Here is a 23,133-nt window from a genome sequence, read left to right on the forward strand (position 1 = left end):
CTGCAACATAATTCCGACTTTATTGAGGAGCATCTCATATTACACACAACTTAAAAAAGTATTATCATGTTAGACATTTCAGTCAAACAACAGTATATTCTATAAGTGCCTGATAGATATGGGTTCCAACTCTGGAACATACAGCTATGTCAGTAATGGGGCAGATCTTATGCCGACAGGAATTTATAGGCGGATCTCTGCATTCACTAATATGAGAGTTCTAAGAATATTAGCATGCATATCAGGATTGGGGGGTGACGGGACCATGTATACCAGGATAGGGGGTGAGAGGACCATGCATATCAAGATTGGGGGTGAGAGGACCATGCATATCAGGATTGGGGGTGAGAGTACCATGCATACCAGGATAGGGGGTGAGGGGACCATGCATATCAGGATTTGGGGGTGAGGGGACCATGCATACCAGGAAAAGGGGGAGGGATGACCATGCATACCAGGATAGGGGGGTGAGGGGACCATGCATACCAGGATAGGGGGGTGAGGGGACCATGCATACCAGGATTGGGGGGTGAGAGGACCATGCATACCAGGATGGGGGGAGAGGACCATGCATATCAAGATAGGGGGGTGAGAGGATCATGCATACCAGGATAGGGGGGTGAGGGGACCATGCATACCAGGATAGGGGTGTGAAGGGACCATGAATATCAGGATTGGGGGGTGAGGGGACCATGCATACCAGAAAAGGGGGGTGAGATAACCATGCATACCAGGATAGGGGGGTGAGGGGACCATGCATACCAGGATAGGGGGGTGAGGGGACCATGCATACCAGGATTGGAGGGTGAGAGGACCATGCATACCAGGATAGGGGGGGAGAGAACCATGCATATCAGGATGGGGGTGAGAAGACCATGCATACCAGGATAGGGGGATGAGAGGACCATGCATACCATGATAGGGGGTGAGAGGACCATGCATACCAGGATAGGGGGGAGAGGACCATGCATATCAGGATAGGGTGGTGAGAGGACCATGCATACCAGGATAGGGGGATGAGAGGACCATGCATACCAGGATAGGGGGGAGAGGACCATGCATATCAGGATAGGTTGGTGAGAGGACCATGCATACCAGGATAGGGGGGTGAGGTGGACCATGCATATCAGGATTGGGGTGAGAGTACCATGCATACTAGGATAGGGGGGTGAGGGGACCATGCATATCAGGATTGGGGATGAGGGGACCATGCTTACCAGGATAGGGGGGAGAGGACCCTGCATATCAGCATAAGGGGGTGAGAGGGCCATGCATACCAGGATAGGGGGGTGAGGGGACCACACATACCAGGATAGGGTAGTGAGGGGACCATGCATACCAGGATAGGGGGGTGAGAGGACCATGCATACCAGGATAGGGGAGTGAGGGGACCATGCATATCAGGCAAGGGGGGTGTGATGACCATGCATACTAGGATAGGGGGGTGAGGGGACCATGCATACCAGGATAGGGGGTGAGAGGACCATGCATACAAGGATCGGGGGTGAGAGGGCCACGCATACCAGGATAGGGGAGTGAGGGACCATGCATATCAGGCAAGGGGAGTGAGATGACCATGCATAACAGGATAGGGGGGTGAGGGGACCATGTATACCAGGATTGCGGGGTGAGAGGACCATGCATACCAGGATGGGGGGGAGAGGACCATGAATATCAGGATAGGGTGGTGAGAGGACCATGCATACCAGGATAGGGGGGTGAGGGGACCACGCATACCAGGATAGGGGAGTGAGGGGACCATGCATACCAGGATAGGGGGGTGAGAGGACCATGCATACCCGGACAGGGGGGTGAGAGGGCCATGCATATCAGACAAGGGGGTGAGATGACCATGCATACCAGGATAGGGGGGTGAGGGGACCATGTATACCAGGATTGGGGGGTGAGAGGACCATGCATACCAGGATAGGTGGGTGAGGGGACCACGCATACCAGGATAGGGGGGTGAGAGGGCCATGCATACCATGACAGGGGGGAGAGAGGACCATGCATACCAGGATAGGGGGGTGAGGGGACCATGCATACCAGGAAAGGGGTCGTGAGATAACCATGCATACCAGGATAGGGGTCTGAGAGAGCCATGCATACCAGGAAAGGGGGGTGAGGGGACCATGCATATCAGGATAGGGGGGTGAGAGGACCATACATACCAGGATAAGGGGGTGAGAGGGCCATGCATGCATTCAAATCCCACACGGCACTGCTCATGGCTCAGCCGACAGGGCAGGGGATTTGAATCCCACGCCAAAGCCACGCAGCACTGCTCATTTGCTGAGCCACCCGCCGGCGGATTTTTATTTCACCGCACTCCCGATGCAATAGCATAGGGCCTATTTCTAGTAGTATAATAGGCCCCATATATTGCTCAATATAGTTTATAATGGCCCCATGTAGTGGTCCATACAAAATATAATGGCCCCATATAATGTTCCATACAGTATAATTTACCCCATATAATGCTCCATAATGTGATGGTCAACGTGTGACTGGACACACCACCTCCAGCAGGGCGAATTTCTATGGCACATGTAACCCTGGATACACCGCCTCCAGCAGGGCGAATTTAAATAATATAACGTGCAGCCGGATACACCGCCTCCAGCAGGCGAATTTCAGAATTACACGTATAACTGGATACACCGCCTCCAGTAGGGCACATTTAAATAATAAAAGGAAACACCAAGGAAACAGATAAAATGGAGGGCCCTGCGATAGGGAACGGGGACGTGAAGACCTCCTGCACTACCCTGAGTCAGTGTCTCTACACTCCTAATGATCCCTAGGCCGGTTCCGCACCGGGCGCCGATCAGGAACCTAAAAACCCTATCTCGCCCTGCACCTAGCCCTTTCTAGTGAAATGGACGGTGCAGAAACTAATCCCACCACTGCACTGAAACACACAAAAGGAAAGTTACAAAACAGGGGTAACACCACTTAGCTTTGCTCTGTTGCTATTGCTCCCAGCAACAGAGTCCACCACCAGAAGGTAGCTTTCCTCGAGAATAGCTACTAATTCCTTCCTTCACCAGACTTTACACCAGAGCTCCCCGGAGCTGCTCTCTGTAGTTCCTTCCTTCACGAGTTTTGGTTGGAAATGAGCAATATCACCAACAGTGAGTGAGAGAACAAGACACACCTACATAGTTAAACCAGAGCAATCACACCTGTTAGTGATAATCACGTGCACTAAACTAAAGATACGAGCGTGAAATGACCCTACCGGGCACCGGGGGCAAAACTAGAACTGAAATCACCACAGTGCCATGACCCTAATGGCCACCGGGGCAAAACTACCTTAAAGCCAAAGGCTTGAAGGAAAAAAAAGGTTACTAGTGCATTTATCTGTCATAATCCAACCTGGATCATGACACATACAGTATAACGCCCCATATATTGTTTCATACAATATAATGTCCCCATATATTGCTACATATATAAAAAAAATAAATAACCAAATGCTCACCTCTCCTTGTTTGCCGCTACTGCGTTTGCCTCAGCATCTTTTGACTCTCTGTACTGGTCAGCAGAGGGCATGCTGAAATGATGTCATCATGCCCTCTTGCCCTGAGACATCCCAGAAAGTCAGAAGAAGCTGAAGAGACCCGAGCAGTGTGGAATGGAGAGAGGTGAGTATTTGAGTCATGAGCTCCATCACGTGTCGTTGCCCCAATGGGTGAACTTGCCTGGGTGGTGATGCTGGCTCTGGATGTTCAAAGTCTTATACACAGAGGGCCAAAATTAAAAAGTTGGGCAAAGTTGCTGGGTAATCTTGATATTTATTAATATAAAATGTCTACAATTGAGGAAGCTTTTCCTTATAATCAAATGTACAGTAACAATGAGCCTTTTCATATAGAAACAATCATAATTAATTAACAGATCTTAGAATAATATAAATACCTAATCACAAATTACAATAATATAATATGGTATGTAAGAGCAGGAAAAACACATAAGGCCCAATAGTCTAAATATGTAATAACAAAGTATAAAAACCTTGAACAATGTAGACAGTAAAGTATGATGCCAATAAAAGTGCCCACCAAACACAGTAAGATACCCCCACAGTGAAATCCTGCACAGTATCTTCAATGAGCACGGTATGATGACCCTACTGTACCCCTTGTTCAGCTAATTATGGCGACTCCATCACAGTATGATTCCCCAACTGTGATCACCACACGGCCCTCAACACAATATAATGGGTCCCACATAGTCCTTCATGTACTATAAGGGGCTTCACATAGTCCTCCATACAGTATAATGGGCCCCACATAGTCCTCCATACAGTGTAATGGGCTCACATATTTCTCCATACAGTATAATGGCCTCACATAGTCCTCCATACACTATAATGGGCCCTGCACTGCTTTGCATACTGTATAATGACCCAACAAAGTCCTCCATACAGTACAAAGAGCCCTCTATTGCTTTCCATAAAGTAGAATGGCCCCAACACACTCCTCCTTACAATATAATGGCCTCAAATAGCCCTCTATACAATATAATTGGCCAACATAATCCTCCATACAGTGTAAATAAAGGTCTCACATAGTCCTCCATACAATATCATGGGCCCTGTATTGCCTTACATATAGTATAATGAGGCTTTCAATGACTTCCATACAGTATAATGGACTCTGCATTGACTTCCATATAATATAATGGCTACATATTAAAAAATTAATACTCACTTCTCCCTTGACCCCTGCTGCTTCAGTCTTGGCAGCAAGCTCTTTGAAGCACTTCATTGCTTAGCAAAGTGGGTGCATTGTAGTGACATCATTGCACCCGCAGAGATGACATGTCAGACTAAGAGGGATAATGATGGCGGGGGGAGCATCCACTGATGGCTTTCATCACTGCTTTCAACTGTTTTGGCATCTAGGATGCCAATACAATTGAAAGTGTGTTACCGGGCAGGTGGGTCACCCGGCTTCAATGGCCAAATACACTCACCCTGCGGGCTAGAGTTTGACATGTGTGCACTAGAGTAATTAAGAATAACTGTCTAATTTTTTTTAATTTAATTATAATGTAGAGTGAGTGATTTTAATAATATTTCAAATATAGCTTCTAAATTAAATCCGAAATAAAACCTTTAAAAAACCTTCTAGAAGATGTCCCCTATGCTGTTTCTGAAGCAAATCCATATTCAGTTCCACAGATACTAAATATGGGTTTCTAAGGGTAGTGGCAGAGCTTAAAAAGAGTGCACATTCCTGACTAGATCCAATGCACTGTATGTCATTGCATCAGCAGGTTAACTCAGTCACACAGTGCACAGTGCATGAGCTCTGTCTGATTTTAGTTATTGGTACACAGGTCAGGGCATTAGCATTTTATCCCAGTGTTTATCACACTGCTCCTTCTGCCCTTTCAGTGGACTCCTGTGTGCTCAGTGACATCAACATTTCTCAGTATTATTCTGTCACCAACTAGCTCCTGTGTTGCTTGTGAGTGATGAAAATTCAATCAAAAACTGTTGATGTCACTGAGTACACAGGAACCTGCTGACATGGCAGAAGGAGCTGTGTGCTGACAACCAGTGCCTCCATCATGGCATTACAGCGTTTAATGATGTATGGGGCCTAGTGTGCAAATGCAAAGAGGGAGAGACTGGTCTGGGTGAGACACATTGTGCACCATGCGCTGAGGCAGCACAGTTGAGCTACTGTATAAAGAGCCTCGTAGTCTGCGTGGCATGCTGAGGCCCAGGCTAGTTACTTTACTTTGCTTTAGTAAGCCCAGAGGCCCTAGTCACTCAGAGCCGCAGCTAATTACATTGTAGGGCTGCAGCAGAGGGGTTCAGATGCATCTGATACTAGTGACATCAGATGCTGCTGGCCCGTCCTCTGTTCCTAAGCTGCCAGCATGCCCCAGGCCCTTGAAGCACAGTAAATGCAGGAGTTAAGGGTTCAAAAGTGATGAGGTGCACTCGCCCGCCCATCCACTCGCTCATGCACACACCCGTCCAACCTGCCATTCCCTCATCAGACCTCCATTTTGCCCATCCGCTGGCCCACCCACTCCCTACTCTTCTTGTGCCCCCTCTTTGCTCAAGCAGTGTGAAGTTGGAGCCCGTCTCTGCCTGCTACCTGCCTGCAAACTACTAAGTACTACTTAGTTCAACCCTACTGACTGCTGCCTGTCTACCTGCCTGCAGTAAGGTACCACTGCCTGCCTTAAAGGGGATATTCTATAAACCCAATATTTATCCCCTATAAAAGACTTAAAAAGTCTTTGGGCAAAACAAATTCTGATGGTTATGTACAGTGGGGAAAAAAAGTATTTAGTCAGTCAGCAATAGTGCAAGTTCCACCACTTAAAAAGATGAGAGACGTCTGTAATTTACATCATAGGTAGACCTCAACTATGGGAGACAAACTGAGAAAAAAAAATCCAGAAAATCACATTGTCTGTTTTTTTTTTCATTTTATTTGCATATTATGGTGGAAAATAAGTATTTGGTCAGAAACAAAATTTCATCTCAATACTTTGTGATATATCCTTTGTTGGCAATGACAGAGGTCAAACGTTTTCTGTAAGTCTTCACAAGGTTGCCACACACTGTTGTTGGTATGTTGGCCCATTCCTCCATGCAGATCTCCTCTAGAGCAGTGATGTTTTTGGCTTTTCGCTTGGCAACACGGACTTTCAACTCCCTCCAAAGGTTTTCTATAGGGTTGAGATCTGGAGACTGGCTAGGCCACTCCAGGACCTTGAAATGCTTCTTACGAAGCCACTCCTTCGTTGCCCTGGCGGTGTGCTTTGGATCATTGTCATGTTGAAAGACCCAGCCACGTTTCATCTTCAATGCCCTTGCTGATGGAAGGAGGTTTGCACTCAAAATCTCACGATACATTGCCCCATTCATTCTTTCATGTACCCGGATCAGTCGTCCTGGCCCCTTTGCAGAGAAACAGCCCCAAAGCATGATGTTTCCATCACCATGCTTTACAGTAGGTATGGTGTTTGATGGATGCAACTCAGTATTCTTTTTCCTCCAAACACGACAAATTGTGTTTCTACCAAACAGTTCCAGTTTGGTTTCATCAGACCATAGGACATTCTCCCAAAACTCCTCTGGATCATCCAAATGCTCTCTAGCAAACTTCAGATGGGCCCGGACATGTACAGGCTTAAGCAGTGGGACACGTCTGGCACTGCAGGATCTGAGTCCATGGTGGCGTAGTGTGTTACTTATGGTAGGCCTTGTTACATTGGTCCCAGCTCTCTGCAGTTCATTCACTAGGTCCCCCCGCGTGGTTCTGGGATTTTTGCTCAACATTCTTGTGATCATTCTGACCCCACGGGGTGGGATTTTGCGTGGAGCACCAGATCGAGGGAGATTATCAGTGGTCTTGTATGTCTTCCATTTTCTAATTATTGCTCCCACAGTTGATTTCTTCACTCCAAGCTGGTTGGCTATTGCAGATTCAGTCTTCCCAGCCTGGTGCAGGGCTACAATTTTGTTTCTGGTGTCCTTTGACAGCTCTTTGGTCTTCACCATAGTGGAGTTTGGAGTCAGACTGTTTGAGGGTGTGCACAGGTGTCTTTTTATACTGATAACAAGTTTAAACAGGTGCCATTACTACAGGTAATGAGTGGAGGAAAGAGGAGACTCTTAAAGAAGAAGTTACAGGTCTGTGAGAGCCAGAAATCTTGATTGCTTGTTTCTGACCAAATACTTATTTTCCACCATAATATGCAAATAAAATGAAATAAAAAACAGACAATGTGATTTTCTGGATTTTTTTTTCTCAGTTTGTCTCCCATAGTTGAGGTCTACCTATGATGTAAATTACAGACGCCTCTCATCTTTTTAAGTGGTGGAACTTGCACTATTGCTGACTGACTAAATACTTTTTTTCCCCACTGTATGTGATATGGTGTTTGATGGGAACTATTATTGTGATATTGGTGAGAACGTGGTGCAGAAGTGGAGTTTTTCCAAGAGTGGGCGGTGGGACTGTGGAAGGTTCAAGATATGAAGACAGAGCTGGAGTGGAGACTAGGCGGAGTCTCAAGGGGGTCTGAACATTTTGCCAGTTTGAGGCCCTGAAATTCCTGATGGCAGCCCTGCCAACAACCAACAGCTGATTGAGTAATTTTCCTTAAAAATATAATGTAATCTACTATAGTCATTTTGCAGTAAATATTAAATACCAATGTATTATATGATACAGAATATTTACATTGTCAGTATGACTGAGGAAATCACATGCATATACATTGTCAGACTACATAGAAAATTATAGGTTTGCTGCATTTTCTATATATGTCTGATACATTATTCAGATATTGTCAAGCATTTCACTACAAAAAAAGTATGTATTTAAATCCATTTTTAAATTGTCAGGATTTCTTTTGAGGTTGGCTGATGTTTGTCTTGGAAATTACATGAATTTTTCTGCATACTGTAGTGAAAAGCAGGATAGGCACATTTACTTGTATAATCTCTGTTGGGTGCCACTTCAAAACACCTTTCAGGCATTGGAATATGATTTAAATGAGAAACTTTTATAAATTTTACTAATCCTTAGAAAAAATACTGAAAAATGTGTTACTTTGATCAATATTCTTACACCTAAAGGATACATGTACAAAGATTTCCCAGGTGTGTGTTACAATTAACTTTGTTTGTCAATTTGGTACAAAACCCTAGAAATAAAGATACAGAACATGTCACATGAAAGCTTCACGTCAATGTCAATTTTTTTAATGTTCATGTTGTTTTTTATGCTTGCAGATCAAAGTTTCAGTATCATCTGGAGGGGACTGCATACGCACGTATAAGCCTGATATTAAGAAAGGCAGATACAACACCATTACTTTAAATGTAAAAACAAGTACTCCTGATAATCTTCTCTTCTATCTTGGGAGCAACAAATTTGTAAGCAAGCATAATGTTCTTAAATATGTTTTAATATGTATGAGGAATTCGGCAAGGAGGCTGTTCCAAACATTTTGAAGAAATAACCACAGATCTTGTATTGATGAAAGCTTGTGCAAACCATTCTGTCTCATCCTGTAATCCCGGATATGCTCGGTAATGTTGAGATCAGGGCTCTGTGACTGTCATGTCATCACTTCCAGGAATTTTCTTGTCTTATCTCTGAAGATAGTTTTTAATGACCTTGGCTGTATGTTTGAGGTCATTTTCAAGCTGCAGAATAAATGTGGAGCAAATTCAACTCCTTGACAATATTACACAATGGTTAAGTATCTACTTGTTGTTCGCAGCATTGAGGCCACCATTAACCATGACGAAATCCAAAGCCTCAAACTTGCAAAGATTTTCCAACAAGCTTTACTGTTACATGCAGCATGCATTATTGCACAGCCCTTTGGCAAACAAACTGCTTTCTCTAACAGCCAAATTGTGATGTTAAGTCAGTTCTCACAAACAAGCCATGAGTTTGGAAATTCAAGGAGTCCAAGCTCAAAAGGCAAGAGGGTGTGTCATAGAATCATAGAATCATAGAATCGTAGAGTTGGAAGGGACCTCCTGGGCCATCTGGTCCAACCCCCTGCTCAAAGCAGGATTCGCTAAATCATCCCAGTCAGATGTCTGTCCAGCCTCTGTTTGAAGACTTCCATTGAAGGAGAACTCACCACTTCTCGTGGCAGCTTGTTCCACTCATTGATCACTCTAACTGTCAAAAAGTTTTTTCTAATATCTAATCTGTGTCTCCTCCCATTCAGTTTCATCCCATTGCTTCTAGTCTTTCCTTGTGCAAATGAGAATAAAGTTGATCCTTCTACAATGTGACAGCCCTTTAGATATTTGTAGACAGCTATTAAGTCTCCTCTCAGTCTTCTCTTTTGCAAACTAAACAATCCCAAATCCTGCAACCTTTCCTCATAAGACAGGGTTTGCAGACCGGTCACCATTCTGGTTGCTCTTTTCTGAACTTGCTCCAGTTTGTTGATGTCTTTTTTAAAATGTGGTGCCCAAAACTGGGCACAATATTCCAGATGAGGTCTGACCAAAGAGGAGTAGAGGGAAATAATGACTTCACGTGATCTAGACTGCATGCTTCTGTTAATACATCCTAGAATTGCATTTGCCTTTTTTGCTGCTGCATCACACTGTTAACTCATATTCAGTCTGTGATCTATTAGTATACCCAAGTCTTTTTCACATGTGCTGTTGCTTAGGCCTATTCCTCCCATTCTGTATATGCTTTTTTCATTTTTATTGCCCAGATGTAGTACTTTGCATTTTTCCCTGTTAAAAACCATTCTGTTAGTTGCTGCCCACTTCTCCAGTTTATTTATAGCTTTTTGAATCCTCTCTCTCTCTTCTCTAGTATTAGCTATCCCTCCTAGCTTTGTGTCATCAGCAAATTTAATCAGTTTACCCTCAATTCCTTCATCTAAATCGTTGATAAAGATGTTGAACAATACAGGGCCCAGGACAGAGCCCTATGGTACCCCACTTGAGACATAAGTAGAGTGTCATAAGTAGAGGGGCGAGACAAAGGCATAAACAGGATAGAGTCCATGGTCAGAGTTCCAAGAAGGTTGCGGATCAAGACAAAAAGGCTAGGCAACTGGATGGTCAATGGCAAATCCAAGGTTCAGCAACAAAGATCAGAATATAAGAACTCAGAGCACAGAGCAAACACAACACTTGAGTTAAGCTACAACTGGCAATTTTCTAATCATTACCAGCCAGCTACATAGCCAGGTAATCACCCAGGATGGGTGACACCTGGAGATAACCCACACGCCCGGGTAGATTGGACAGCTACGCTGTCACTCACAATATTGACAGATTAGCACACCCCCGATCCTACAGATGAGCTGTCACTCTGTCACTCATAGCGTCCTTAAGACACTGTGTGATGAAATCGTGACACAAATATTTAACTCTTTTTCTCAGAAGTCTGGAGCACCTGCTGGTCATTTGACCTTGCTTCGATGTTGAAGGTATGGTTCTTTACTGTAATTCTTTCACGATGACTAAGTTTGACCAAACAGTAAATGTGCACTGCTGAGCTGATGTCACTGCTTCACAGTTTACAATTTCAAAAGAAAGTAAGTATAAATCTTTCATATTCTGCATTAAGTTTTTTTGGCCAACAACTGTATTTACAGTCCTCAACATTGCATTTTTTTTATTTAACTCAATACTAAGAAATACATGCAGATACTTATCCATCATTCAATACCAAATTTATTCTTCAGCAAGAAATGATTCCAATCATACAGCCAATGTCATTAAAAACTATTTTCATCATAATAAAGAACAATAATTCCTTAAAGTGATGATATATGGCCACAAATGCTTGATCTTAAGATCATCAAATCTATCTGGGATTAAATGAAGATACTAAGTCATGTGACAAGGCTCGATAAAGAGTCAATATTGACTTTTGGGAGTGCTAATACAATAGAATGTACACAGAAAAGTAAAAACTAAAAAATCATTGTGGAATTGCATTTTTGCCTCAATTCCATTGCACTGAATCTTGTTCCCATTTTTCAGTACATTGAATGGTAAAATGAATGACATAATTCAAAACTACAACTAAGCCATCAAACAGATGCGTAGATGGAAAAATAAAAGAGATATATCTATTTGGAGAAAGAAAGGAAAAAAACAGAGAAAAATTAATATTGGCTATAGAAGGAAGGGATTATAGCATACAGAACTATAAAGTTTTCAGGCCAGAACTTATCTTATAGATGTATTGTCTTTGTTGAGCATAGTTTTTTTTATTTTCAAGAGCATAATATGAGCCGAAAGCATCACTGTGATTGGATGCTACAGGTGCTTCTCACAAAATTAGAATATCATCAAAAAGTTAATATATTGCAGTTCTTCAATACAAAAAGTGAAACTCATATATTATAAAGAGTCCTTACAAACACGGTGATGTATTTCAAGTATTTATTTCTGTTAATGTTGATGATTATGGCTTACAGCCAATGAAAACCCGAAAGTCATTATCTCAGTATATTAGAATACTTTATGACACCAGCTTGAAAAATGATTTTAAAATCCAAAATGTTGGCCTGCTGAAATGTATGTTCAGTGAATGCACTCAATACTTGGTCAGGGCTCCTTTTACATCATAAATCTCCATCTATGTCATGAAATATAATTTTTTGAAAGATGAAATTGCAAATATAACTAATTTCAGCCGTCAAAATACAACATTGCAGTCCTGAAAACAAGATTCCTCATTGTCAGTGTTTGCTGTGGTGTTGTTGATCCCACATCATCCCATCAGCCAGAGCCACCAGACTACTACCCCTAATATCCCACATCATCCCGTCAGCCTGGGGTCAGAACCAAAGTGCAGAGTGAATTTGCCCTCACTTCCATACCGGGGATCCCTTTAAGAGGGGCCTGGGGTCAGAATCAGAGCACAGCGTGGATTTGCCCTCACTTCCATACTGGGGATCCCTTTAAGAGGGGCCTGGGGTAAGAACCAGGGCGCTGAGTGGAACTGCCCTAACTTCCATACCAATGATCCCTTTAAGAGGCCCTGGGGTCAGAACCAGAGCGCTGAGTGGAACGGTTCTAAGTTCCCTACCCGGGATCCCTTTAAGAGAAGTCTGGGGTCAAAACCAAAGCGCTGGATGGATTTGCCCTCACATCCATACCAATGATCCTTTTAATAGAGGCCTGGGGTCTGTACCAGAGCATTTGAAGGCAATTGCATTGACTTCCAAACCGGCGATCCCTTTAAGAGAGCCTGGGGTCAGAACCATAACGCAGAGTGGAATTGCCCTAACTTCCATACCAATGATCCCTTTAAGAGGCCCTGGGGTCAGAACCACAGTGCTGAGTGGAACGGTCCTAACTTCCATACCGGGATCCCTTTAAGCGGGAAGATGTGCCTATAGGGATGGAGGATGTGTGATAGGTTTATGGGCACAGGAGGGGGGATTCATTTCTGTCATGTGCTCTCTGCTCCTTTCTGGGGGGCAGACAATGGCTGGGAGCTTATATTTCCGGGGATGCTAGATTTCTCCCATCTTGTCAGTGTTTGCTGAGGTGTTGTTGTGTTGAGAAAACTGTTGCTCATAACAACCAGCTCAGCTTCTTTTAAACATCTCTGGTGAAATGAAAGATGCTTAGTGATTGGTTGCAAAGAAAACTGTTGCCCATAGCAACCAATCGGAGCTCAGCTTCTTTTAAACAGCACTGGTGAAATGAAAGATGCTTTGTGACTGGTTGGTGACACACACACACATTCAATTTTATATATAGAGATAATGCATATTTTGATATTGTTTTCAATCATGCCTAAGTACCGTATATTTTGTATAGTAATGTTATTACTTTCCACTTTACATTTTCAGTTACAAAACAATTAGTGGTAATAATTTAGCAGTCTAAATATATTTTTGAATACAATTGTAATGTGGAGATTATTTGATGTATGTGTCAGAATTCTATGTCAAAAACATTAAATAGTACTTACCCACAAAAATTTGAGAATCATTGTTATCGTAGCTCTTCAATTTCCTAATCTGTATGATTGAACTAATGTTTTATGGTGTCCCTGTTTCTAGCATGATTTCCTAGCAGTTGAAATGAGAAAGGGAAAGGTGAACTTCTTATGGGATGTAGGATCAGGAGTTGGGAGAGTTGAATATCCAGACCTGATCATCAATGATGAATCTTGGTATCGAATTGAAGCTTCACGGTACGTATTCCAAATTAAATACCAGCGCTATCCAATTAATAATAGAACCAGTACTTTTTTATCTGAAACACTTATGAAAAAACTGTTTCTTCCACTTGGATGTAGTTATGAAGCCAGCATAAAATCTGTAGTTGCTACTTGGCTGCAGCGATTGCTTAACATTGTTTTTGTGTCAAGAGACTGACTGGTGGGGCACTGTTCTCAGAGAATAGAAGCTTTGTCGGCCTAGTTGATACATCACATTGGTACAATTAAAAAGTTGTTGAAAACCCTATGAATGCTTTATGAAATACTTCCTAGATGCTGATTGATTTTTTGATTGATGTAGCTCATCTAGGATTTTATCTGCCTTGGAGGATTTCCATGGTCATTCGTGGTGAACTGACAGCATTGATTGTTCTACCAAAATAGAGGTGCTCAAACAGTTCTTGTTCAAATTGTTGAAAATATGTTTAAGCCCTTGTTTGTGAAAGAAAGTAACTTTGAGCAGTTAAAGTTGGAGATGAGCAGATCAGGTAAAATTCGAATTCTTTTGCTGGAGTGGATTTTCCCAAGAAATTCAATTTACAGAGAAGTTATTGTCCCCAAATGGAATGTTCCTTATTATAGTCTGGAGTCTCTCTGCAGACCATGTAGCATAATTAACATAAGATGTAAAAAAGTAAAACAGAATATTCATACTCACCTCTCTTTCTGCTCCCTGCCCACTGTTCACTGTTCACTCTTGGTTGGACTTTTCAGCCATGAGTGTTAGGCATCGTAATTCTCCCACTGCATGGGATAGATGCCAAGCATTGCCTGGTGCTGTGGTTTCCCATTCTGGTTCCGCCACTGCTGCTGCTGCTCAGCACAAATATCGGTCCCAGCATCTTGCTCATGCTCATGCCATATGCTTAGTTACTGCTGGTTCTCTATCCAAGTCTATGGTAACCAGTGTTGTTCAGGGGCAATCTTGCGCTCTAGAATCTAAGTCCAGAAATCACCTTACTGAGCTTGTCCGTGATGTGGCGTCATCTCATACATGGTCGGACGTTAGCTGCTCTTGTGATGTGGCAGCAGGGCTGCCACTAGAAATTTCGAGGCGCCATACTGGCAAAATTTTGGGGGCCCCCTTTAGACTTTACCCAGGCTCCACCCCAACCCCGCCTCCACCTCTCAAACTGTCCACTGTCAAAAGATTTTTTAAGCCGCCACCACGACAAAGTAGACTCTTTTGGCCCTACTCTGCTCTAACCTATTTATCATTTGTTAAAATATCCAATACAATTTAGGTATATTTTTATTTATTTTTACATTTTTAAAATGACCAATAACATCACATGCAGGGGACAAATACCACTGCACCATGACCAGACACCATATTACCACCACATAGTGACCTATAATACCACATACAAGGAACAAATACCACCACACCATGTCCAGACCACATATTACACCACAGTGACCGAATAATATCACATACAAGGGACAAATACCACCACACCATGTCCAGACCATATATTACCACCACATGATGACCAATAATACTACATACAAGGAACAAATACCACCACACCACAACCAAGCTGCATATTACCACCACAAAGTGACCAAATAATCAAACATACAAATAACAAATACCATCACACTTTCGCCGGAAAACATATTACCACCACATAGTGACTGAATACTACAGTATTGATCAGTAATAAAAAAACACAATACTAATATCACCATAAGTGCCATTATACACAGGAGATCTGTATTTCATATGCAGTGTCTGTGTACAGATAATACAGTGATCACCGGTGACATTATACAGGAGATATGTGTATAGTGTATAATGTAAAGGTAATACAGTGATCACTGGTGACATTGTACACAGGACCTCTCTATATAGTATGCAGTGTATAGTGTTAGTGTATAGGTAACACACTGACTCACCAGTGATGTCTCTAGGTGAAGTACATCATCTACACTTTTAATTTTCATCCAGCACAGACCGCCATCACTTCTTCCAGCCAGGGCTTGTCTGTGCAGGAAATAACAAAGTTATCTAGAGCATCGCTTGCAGGACACATTACTTATTTTTTTCCCAAATTCTAAACTACACCAGATGAAGAAGAAAACATGACAGTGTTGTTCTGCACAGTAACAGAACTGCTTCCCCCATTTAAAACAGTATCCTCAAAAAAATAAAATAAATACATCAATGCAGTAATAATATCCCTTAATTAGCCCCTATCGTAATAATATCCCCCATCCTGGCCCCCATGTGTCTCATTCCTGGCACCAGCCATATGTTCTCCCATCCTGCCCCCATGTGATGTCACATTCCGGCCCCATCTGTCCCATGGTCCTGCCTCATCTGTCCCATGATCATGCCCTGTCTGTCTCCATTTTATCCATCCTGCCCCATGATCCTGCACCATCTGTCTCCATCCTGCCCCATGATCCAGCACCATGTGTCTCCATCCTGCCCCATGATCCTGCCCCATCTGACTCCATCCTGCTCCATCTGTCTCCATCCTGCCCCATATTCCTGCCCCATCTGTCTTCATCCTGCACCATATCTCCATCCTGCCCGCTGTGTCTCCAATCCTGCCCCAGTGTCTCCATTCTGCCCCGTGTCTCCATTCTACCCCATGTCTACATTCTTCCCCCAAGTCTCCCATCCTACCTCCATGTTTCCATCCTGCCCCCTGTCTCCAATCCTAACTGCTGTCTCCATCCTGCCCCCGTGTGCCTAATTCTGCCCCATGTCTCCATTCTGCCCCTTGAATCCATCCAGTCATCATGTCTCCTTTTTGCCCCGAGCAGGATGGAGACACATGGTCCAGTGAAACATATTGCGGCTTGCTGCTTTCAATAAAAATAAAAAAAGAAACCTTTCTTCTAACCTGGCTGCGGCGATGATCTCTCCAGGCGCTTCAAGCATGTACTTGCCGGCAAATGACAATGACATCATACACCGTTGACGTGCACGCTGATGTCAGCTGCCAGCCTCTGATTAGCTGGTGGCTTTAGCTATTGCCGTGCAGGCTCGCACGGGCCCGCAAGGCAATAGAGTAACTGAACTTGTGTCTCGGACACAGGTTCAGTTACTGCAGTGGCAGAATCCTGCCACTGGGGCCTGATCAGCAGAAGAGATGGGGACCAATGTGGGCCCCCTCTGCTGATCAGGCTCCATACGCCAGTCAGGGCAGTAAGGCTCCCAGCGGTGCACGCGGGCACGCTAGTATCACTTCTGTGTGGTGTTATGAGTGGAAATTCTATTACTCTGTTTGCCGTTTGAGTGTGTCGCTCTATACGCAGAGGCCGCTTACATAGGCAGATAGCGTTAGAACTGTGTTACTCCCGCTTGGCATAGCATCTGTCTCCTTCATGTATTCAGTTAGCTCAGTTGAGTTAGAGAGCAAGTCAACCCTAGTGCTATACTTCTATGGATAACCAACAGAGTATTGGACCTAGCGTCTTATGAGTTATTTTCCTTGACTCAGCATCTGCTTCCTTCCTGTGTGCGGTTAGCACAGTTGAGTTGCAGCGTGAGTTCAATCCACATGCTAACTTCCCCTGTGATGTTAACAGGGTGAAGTACTTTGTATATTTAGTTTATATGTTTAGTTTAGTGGCTCTCCGTTAAGTAACTGAGATTGGCACTCAGTGTTCGATTCACACTGTGTGGCATTAACGCTGTGCATGTAATGGGAACATTGGCTGTCTTGTTCCATCATTGCTCACACTAGCAGCAGGTTCCACCTCTGCACAGTGGACCACGGGTTGCGATTGCGCTTTATTTAATATTTAGTGCATTCCGCCAACCCTAACAGTGAGTAGGCCCCAGAGCATATGCAGTAAACTCCAGGGCTTGCTTGCAGCCAGAAGCCCCAACCTGTACTGTACACCGGACTGGGAGATGAAACATGATGGAGGTGCAGAGGACCAAACAGCAAGCTAGGACCAGACAGCGGGCAGGGAGCAACAGAGGTGGGCAGAAAGGTGAGCAGTGAGGTATAGATATTTTGTTTTTTAATGTTTTTCTGGTACTTTACTGTTCAGCCATTTGCATTAGCTGATTAGATAGAAATAATCTATATTCTCCAGAATGCTGATTTTTTTTTTTTAACTTTGAGTAGAATTTATTTTCATTTAAATAAATTTACACATCTCTAGCCAATGTATTTTTAGTCTTGGTTATGTAACAAAGGTCTTCAATAAATATTTTCAATGGGAAATCTAATTTTTCCTCGTTATTGTAGTTTATGATGACTATATGTCTTGAACCAGCAGATGGTAGTTTTAGAGTTGCTATGCTTCTGTTATTTCCTTAAATTTACATTCACCTCTGGTAGAATATTATGTGCAGTCTGGACATTTCTGTACTGTGAATCTTTCTCTTCTCTTTAGCTTTCATTGGAGTTATCATAGTCATGGATGAAAATTGATTATGACTGTAATAAAGCTCACATACAAATCAAGATTCGCCATTAGGATGAATTTACGGAAAGCTAAGCTTTGTACTTAGGCTTATTTCTTATGCATTTGCTCATCATTCAAACCACAAATATAGTTTTTGTCTGTGACATATATTTAATGGTGTCTTATCATGCTTGTTGTACATTGACATCAAACCGCAATAGCCACAAAGGTTTATATTGCTTTTTTGATAATTTCTACATGCCACAAATAACAGTCAGCGAAATTATACAATTTATGGATAATAGAAATATTGGGAAGTAATAGACATGTCTTCTAAAGGGACTATATGGCTCCTGCTAAAGTGACTGTATAGATTTACTGTATGTACTAAGTACAAATATGTACATGCTTCTGATAATGTGCACTAAAGCTATAGTTGCATCCAGGCATTACCTTAATTGCATATTTGGGCATTACACAGTGCACAGAAGTGTTAATGGCCATTTAATAACCTGTTTAGTCAAGCTATCCTGAATTCTATATGCACAGAATGATCATTAATCGTTGGGTGGTTATGGCCTGTTTAGACAGAAAACAATTGCCGGCCTATGTAAATGATCCCTAAGCCATGGTGTCATACTTATAGCTTAATAACAATTCAAAAATACTGTCCAAATAAATCATATTTCATTTACCATTGACTGGGTCATGATGTAATAAAAAATGTTTTCCATTATGTGCATTTTTTTCATTTTTTTGCAGGTCAGGAATCAATGGGACAATTTCAGTGCAGGCATTGGATGGTCCAAAAGCCAGTATTATGCCCAGTATATACAGCTCTACTTCACAACCTGGTTATACTATATTGGATGTTGACTCACATGAACTATTGTTTGTCGGAGGCTTGACTGGACATGTAAAGGTTAGTTGGATATTATGTATTAAATATATGTATAAATTAACAGTAAACTATGTAGTGCTAGATGGTTGTATAGATCAAGGACAATGTACATAGTGGCAGGCTAAGCAGGTGTAAAAAATGTATATAATAGCCTAATTAATTTCAAGGGTGATGAAAAGTGTATGGAGGAAAAAGCTCAAGACCATTGTGGGCAAAATGGGAAGGAAGACTTATTATGATCTTACAATGTACGCCACCACAAGGTCCTTTGTTCCTTTGTGGTAGAGATTACTTCCGGTTCTTTTAAAGTATATTACATTGATGTGGCACGCAAGACAAGACTAATTCGGTACCATAAAAATTAACCTTGTTCTCCGTTAACTAGGACGCACCATATGTCTGATGGATTACTGTGGTACTCAACTTTAAAAAAAGAGCAAATATAATGATCTTCAAAGAAATGAGAAAAACGTGGCCTTTATTTTCAACACATTAAAAACTAGTTGCAGGGGGACACGAGTAGCGCTTTGGATGGTGGTCGTTTCATGTACTACTAACACTAAAAAGGTCCTAAAACCACTTGTGGGCAAAATGGGAGGGAAGATTTATTTTGATCTTTACAATATACACCGCTGTAAGGTCCAATTTTCCTTTGTGATATAAATTAATTACTTCTCTTTTAAAAGTATATTATGTTAATGTGGCAAACTACCATCAGTAGTCTGCAATATTTTCTAAAGCATTATAAGATATGACCTAAACAAATAACAGCTCTGGCAAGAATTAAGAGACCACAACATCAAAACTCTGTCATGGGCAGCCCATTCTCCAGACCTGAACCCTATTGAAAACCTCTGGAATCTAATCAAGAGGATGATGGATAGTCAGAAGCCATCAAACAAAGAAGAACTGCTTACATTTTTGTACCAGAAGCAGTGTGAAAGACTGATGGAAAGCATGCCAAGACGCATGAAAGCTGTTTTTAAAAATCATGGTTATTCCACAAAATATTGATTTCTGAACTCTTCCTGAGTTAAAACATTAGTATTTCTAAATGATTATGAACTTGTTTTCTTTGCATTATTTGACACCTGAAAGCACTGTTTTTTATTTTGACCATTTTTCTTTGTCAGAAAAAAAATACAAAGTTTAATTGTTTGGAAATTCGGAGACATGTTGTCAGATGTTTATAGACTAAAAGAACAATTTACATTTTACTCAAAAATATACCTATAAAGAGAAAAATCAGACAAACTGAACATTTGAGAGTGCTCTCTTAATTTTTGCCAGAGTTGTACATTCCGGAGAAGTGAACTATATAATAATTGACAACCAGCTTGGGTTCATGAAAGACAAGTCATATCTAACCCACATGTGGGATTTCTATGAGGAAATGAGTGCAAATCTTGGTGTTGGTCATGCGGCTGGTGTAATATATCTAGACTTTGCAACAGCATTTGTTTATGTACTACATAACAGCCTCATACTGAATATCCAGAAGCAAGGACTAGGTGACATTATATGAAGATGGATAAAGAACTGGTTGAGGGACAGGAAACACAGTCATTGTAAATGGATCCTTCTCTAAATGGCATAAAGTCAGCAGTGGGGACCACATGGGTCTGTGTTAGGACCAATTATTTTAAAAAGGAATGTGTCACCAGGTTTTTGCTACCTCATCTGTGAGCAGCATGATGTAGGCAAAGAGACCCTGATTCTAATGATGTCTTACTTAGATTACTGGGTGCAGCAGTTATGAGAAAATCAGATTTCTTAGATGTAGCATGTAGCAGAGTGAGAAAGCAGCACCCACCCACACCAGGTTCTCTATGTACATAGTCTATGTATATAGTCTATAGCTGCTTAACACAGGAGGGGACTAAGTCAGACTAACAAGTAGTCTGGAAAATGATAATCACTAAGTGATAAAACCATCATTGTAAGTAAACAGTAGCACCCAGCCTGATGTGTGATACATTGCTGAATTCAGTGCTTTAATCCCTCCCTCATGCTGGCCTCAGATTACATAGCAAAACCTGCTATGATTTCCTTTATTTTCTTTATCTTTTTACCTTGTTTTTGGTATTGAGAGTAAATTGTCAGTCTTTGCTGATGGCACAATTCTATGTAGGATAATAAAAGCTGAGTTTGACAGTGTAATATTACAGAAGAATCTACAAAAGGTATCTGCATGGGCAGACACATGGCAGATGAAGATTAATGTTGATAAATGTACAGCAATGCAGCTAGAATGGAGTAATCGTATTGCTGCATATACATTGAATGGAAATATAATAGAAACTATAGAACAGGAGGACTTGGGTAAACTGATTGCAAGTAAATTAAGGAGTAGTACTCAATGTCAAGCAGCAGCCGCAAAAGAAAACATTTTAGGGTGAAAAAAGAGAGATAAAATACCATTATGTGTTATTATGTTCATATGAAGAGAAAAAGAAAGGATGGCACTCACTGTTCTTAAAATCCAAACATTTTTATTGCGACATTAAAATCTTCGGCAGGGGAGAAATGTGAAGGATGAACAGATGACGGCCATAGGAGCACTCATTTTGGGGGTAAAAAAGGCACTTGCAAAAGTTAAATAGGAAAGGGTTCTTTACAGTTAAATCAGTTAGACTGTGGAATCCCCGACCACAGGAGGTAGTAATGGCAAATACTATGACAGCTTTTAAAAAGAGTCGAGATGCTTTTCTTGTAAGGGGTTGTGAGTTTTATCCCTTTAAATCACCATGTTGCTATTATGTGTATATATATATATATATATATATGTATATTTATATATTTCATATCGTTGTTGCATACTAATGTATATTTCATGTTGCTGTATTATGTATATATTATGTGTTATGTTTCTGCACCATGCATATAGTGGGGACAGTGCAGTCTATGTTATGGCCACTAGATGGGGGCACTGAGCTTACTACATAGTGGAAATAGTTGTAAGACATATAGGAGTTAATTGTAGGAGGGGTTAGCTGGGGAATAAGACAGGAAGATCTTCCTATAGTAGTCAGTCTGGGGCCTGACCCCTGTGTGCTCGGGTGGGCTATATGCCCTTGCTGCCTAACCACCCCGTAATGTTAAAGTGTATTCCCAGCCATCCACAGGGGAACTTAGAGAAGAACAAGTTACAGCAGAACCAGCATTAGAGAGGAAAAGAAGGAAGTAGAGGAAGATTGAAGGTCACCATAAAAGTGTACGGGCAGGTCACTTCAGAATGTGGCGGATAGCCTCGTGGGCTGGATCTCTGATGTCCGGGGCGAAACAGAGGGCAGAATGCTTCATCATGGTAATGCTTGACAGGGATGACACTGAGGGGTCGTTTGAGACACTCTGTCCCGCAGAAACACTTAGTGACGCAAGGAACAGTGAAGGGAAAGATGAAGTAATGTGCCGTCTTTACTGTGATGAAAATGCTGGACACTACGTGGATGTGCTGTGTACTGAATAAATACATTTGTTCATTTAAGAGTTGCCCTGGACTTTATCTCTATCCTTTGGGATCCAGGACCAGCTTCAAGTCAGCGCAGCAAAAAAGACGCTGACAGCACCATGAGTACCGAGTGTAACATGCAAGGGAAATTGTACCGCTTTCCTGTAGAGGGAGGCCAGGGTTTACAATGCCCGACAACCTCTACCATGACTACCACCCTGGCTTACCTTTACATTCTCACAGCAAATAGCATTGTGGATTGTAAATAACCTAGTAATAGAGAAATTCTAACTGATCATTGATGAGGTCACTGCAATCATGGTAGTTTTGCTAGCAGACATTAAAAGCATGTGGTGTTGCAAGAGTGAATAGGAACTGAAACTGAGGAACAGTGATTTCATAGATAGGATTTGTCCTTGGGGTCTAAATTTATAGCTATTGATTAGTGTCTGAATTAAAGAAAACATGTCATAAAAAATTATTTACCTACAAAAGTATTTAGTGGCAATCTGCAGGTAAATACAATTTTAAAAAAAATCATGCAGCAGCCTAGCGAAGTTCGGCTAAAGTGAGAAAATGAAGTTATATTTTCCCAGCAGCTGCTGCCTCCCAGTCAAGTGGACGGTGAGGGGGCTGAGAGCACTAAACTCTCTGTACTTCCAATTAGCCTGCCAGTTAGCTAACTGTAT

The 23,133-nt window shown here is 42.1% G+C and overlaps 1 protein-coding gene across 2 annotated transcripts in view; it reads left to right on the forward strand.

Annotated features, from left to right (window-relative positions):
* The window catches only part of LAMA2 (laminin subunit alpha 2), a 1,313,887-nt gene that overhangs the window by 1,186,873 nt on the left and 103,881 nt on the right, over positions 1–23,133 (forward strand). For both annotated transcript variants that reach the window (XM_073575794.1, XM_073575795.1), the window contains exons 45-47: positions 8,774–8,917; positions 13,558–13,691; positions 18,855–19,014. In XM_073575794.1, coding sequence (XP_073431895.1) covers positions 8,774–8,917; positions 13,558–13,691; positions 18,855–19,014 — 438 coding nt within the window. The remainder of the gene's footprint in view (positions 1–8,773; positions 8,918–13,557; positions 13,692–18,854; positions 19,015–23,133) is intronic.

The sequence above is a fragment of the Dendrobates tinctorius genome, unplaced genomic scaffold, assembly GCF_039654945.1.
Source record: "Dendrobates tinctorius isolate UK_male_01 unplaced genomic scaffold, ASM3965494v1 ptg000046l, whole genome shotgun sequence".
Classification (NCBI taxonomy): Eukaryota; Metazoa; Chordata; class Amphibia; order Anura; family Dendrobatidae; genus Dendrobates; species Dendrobates tinctorius.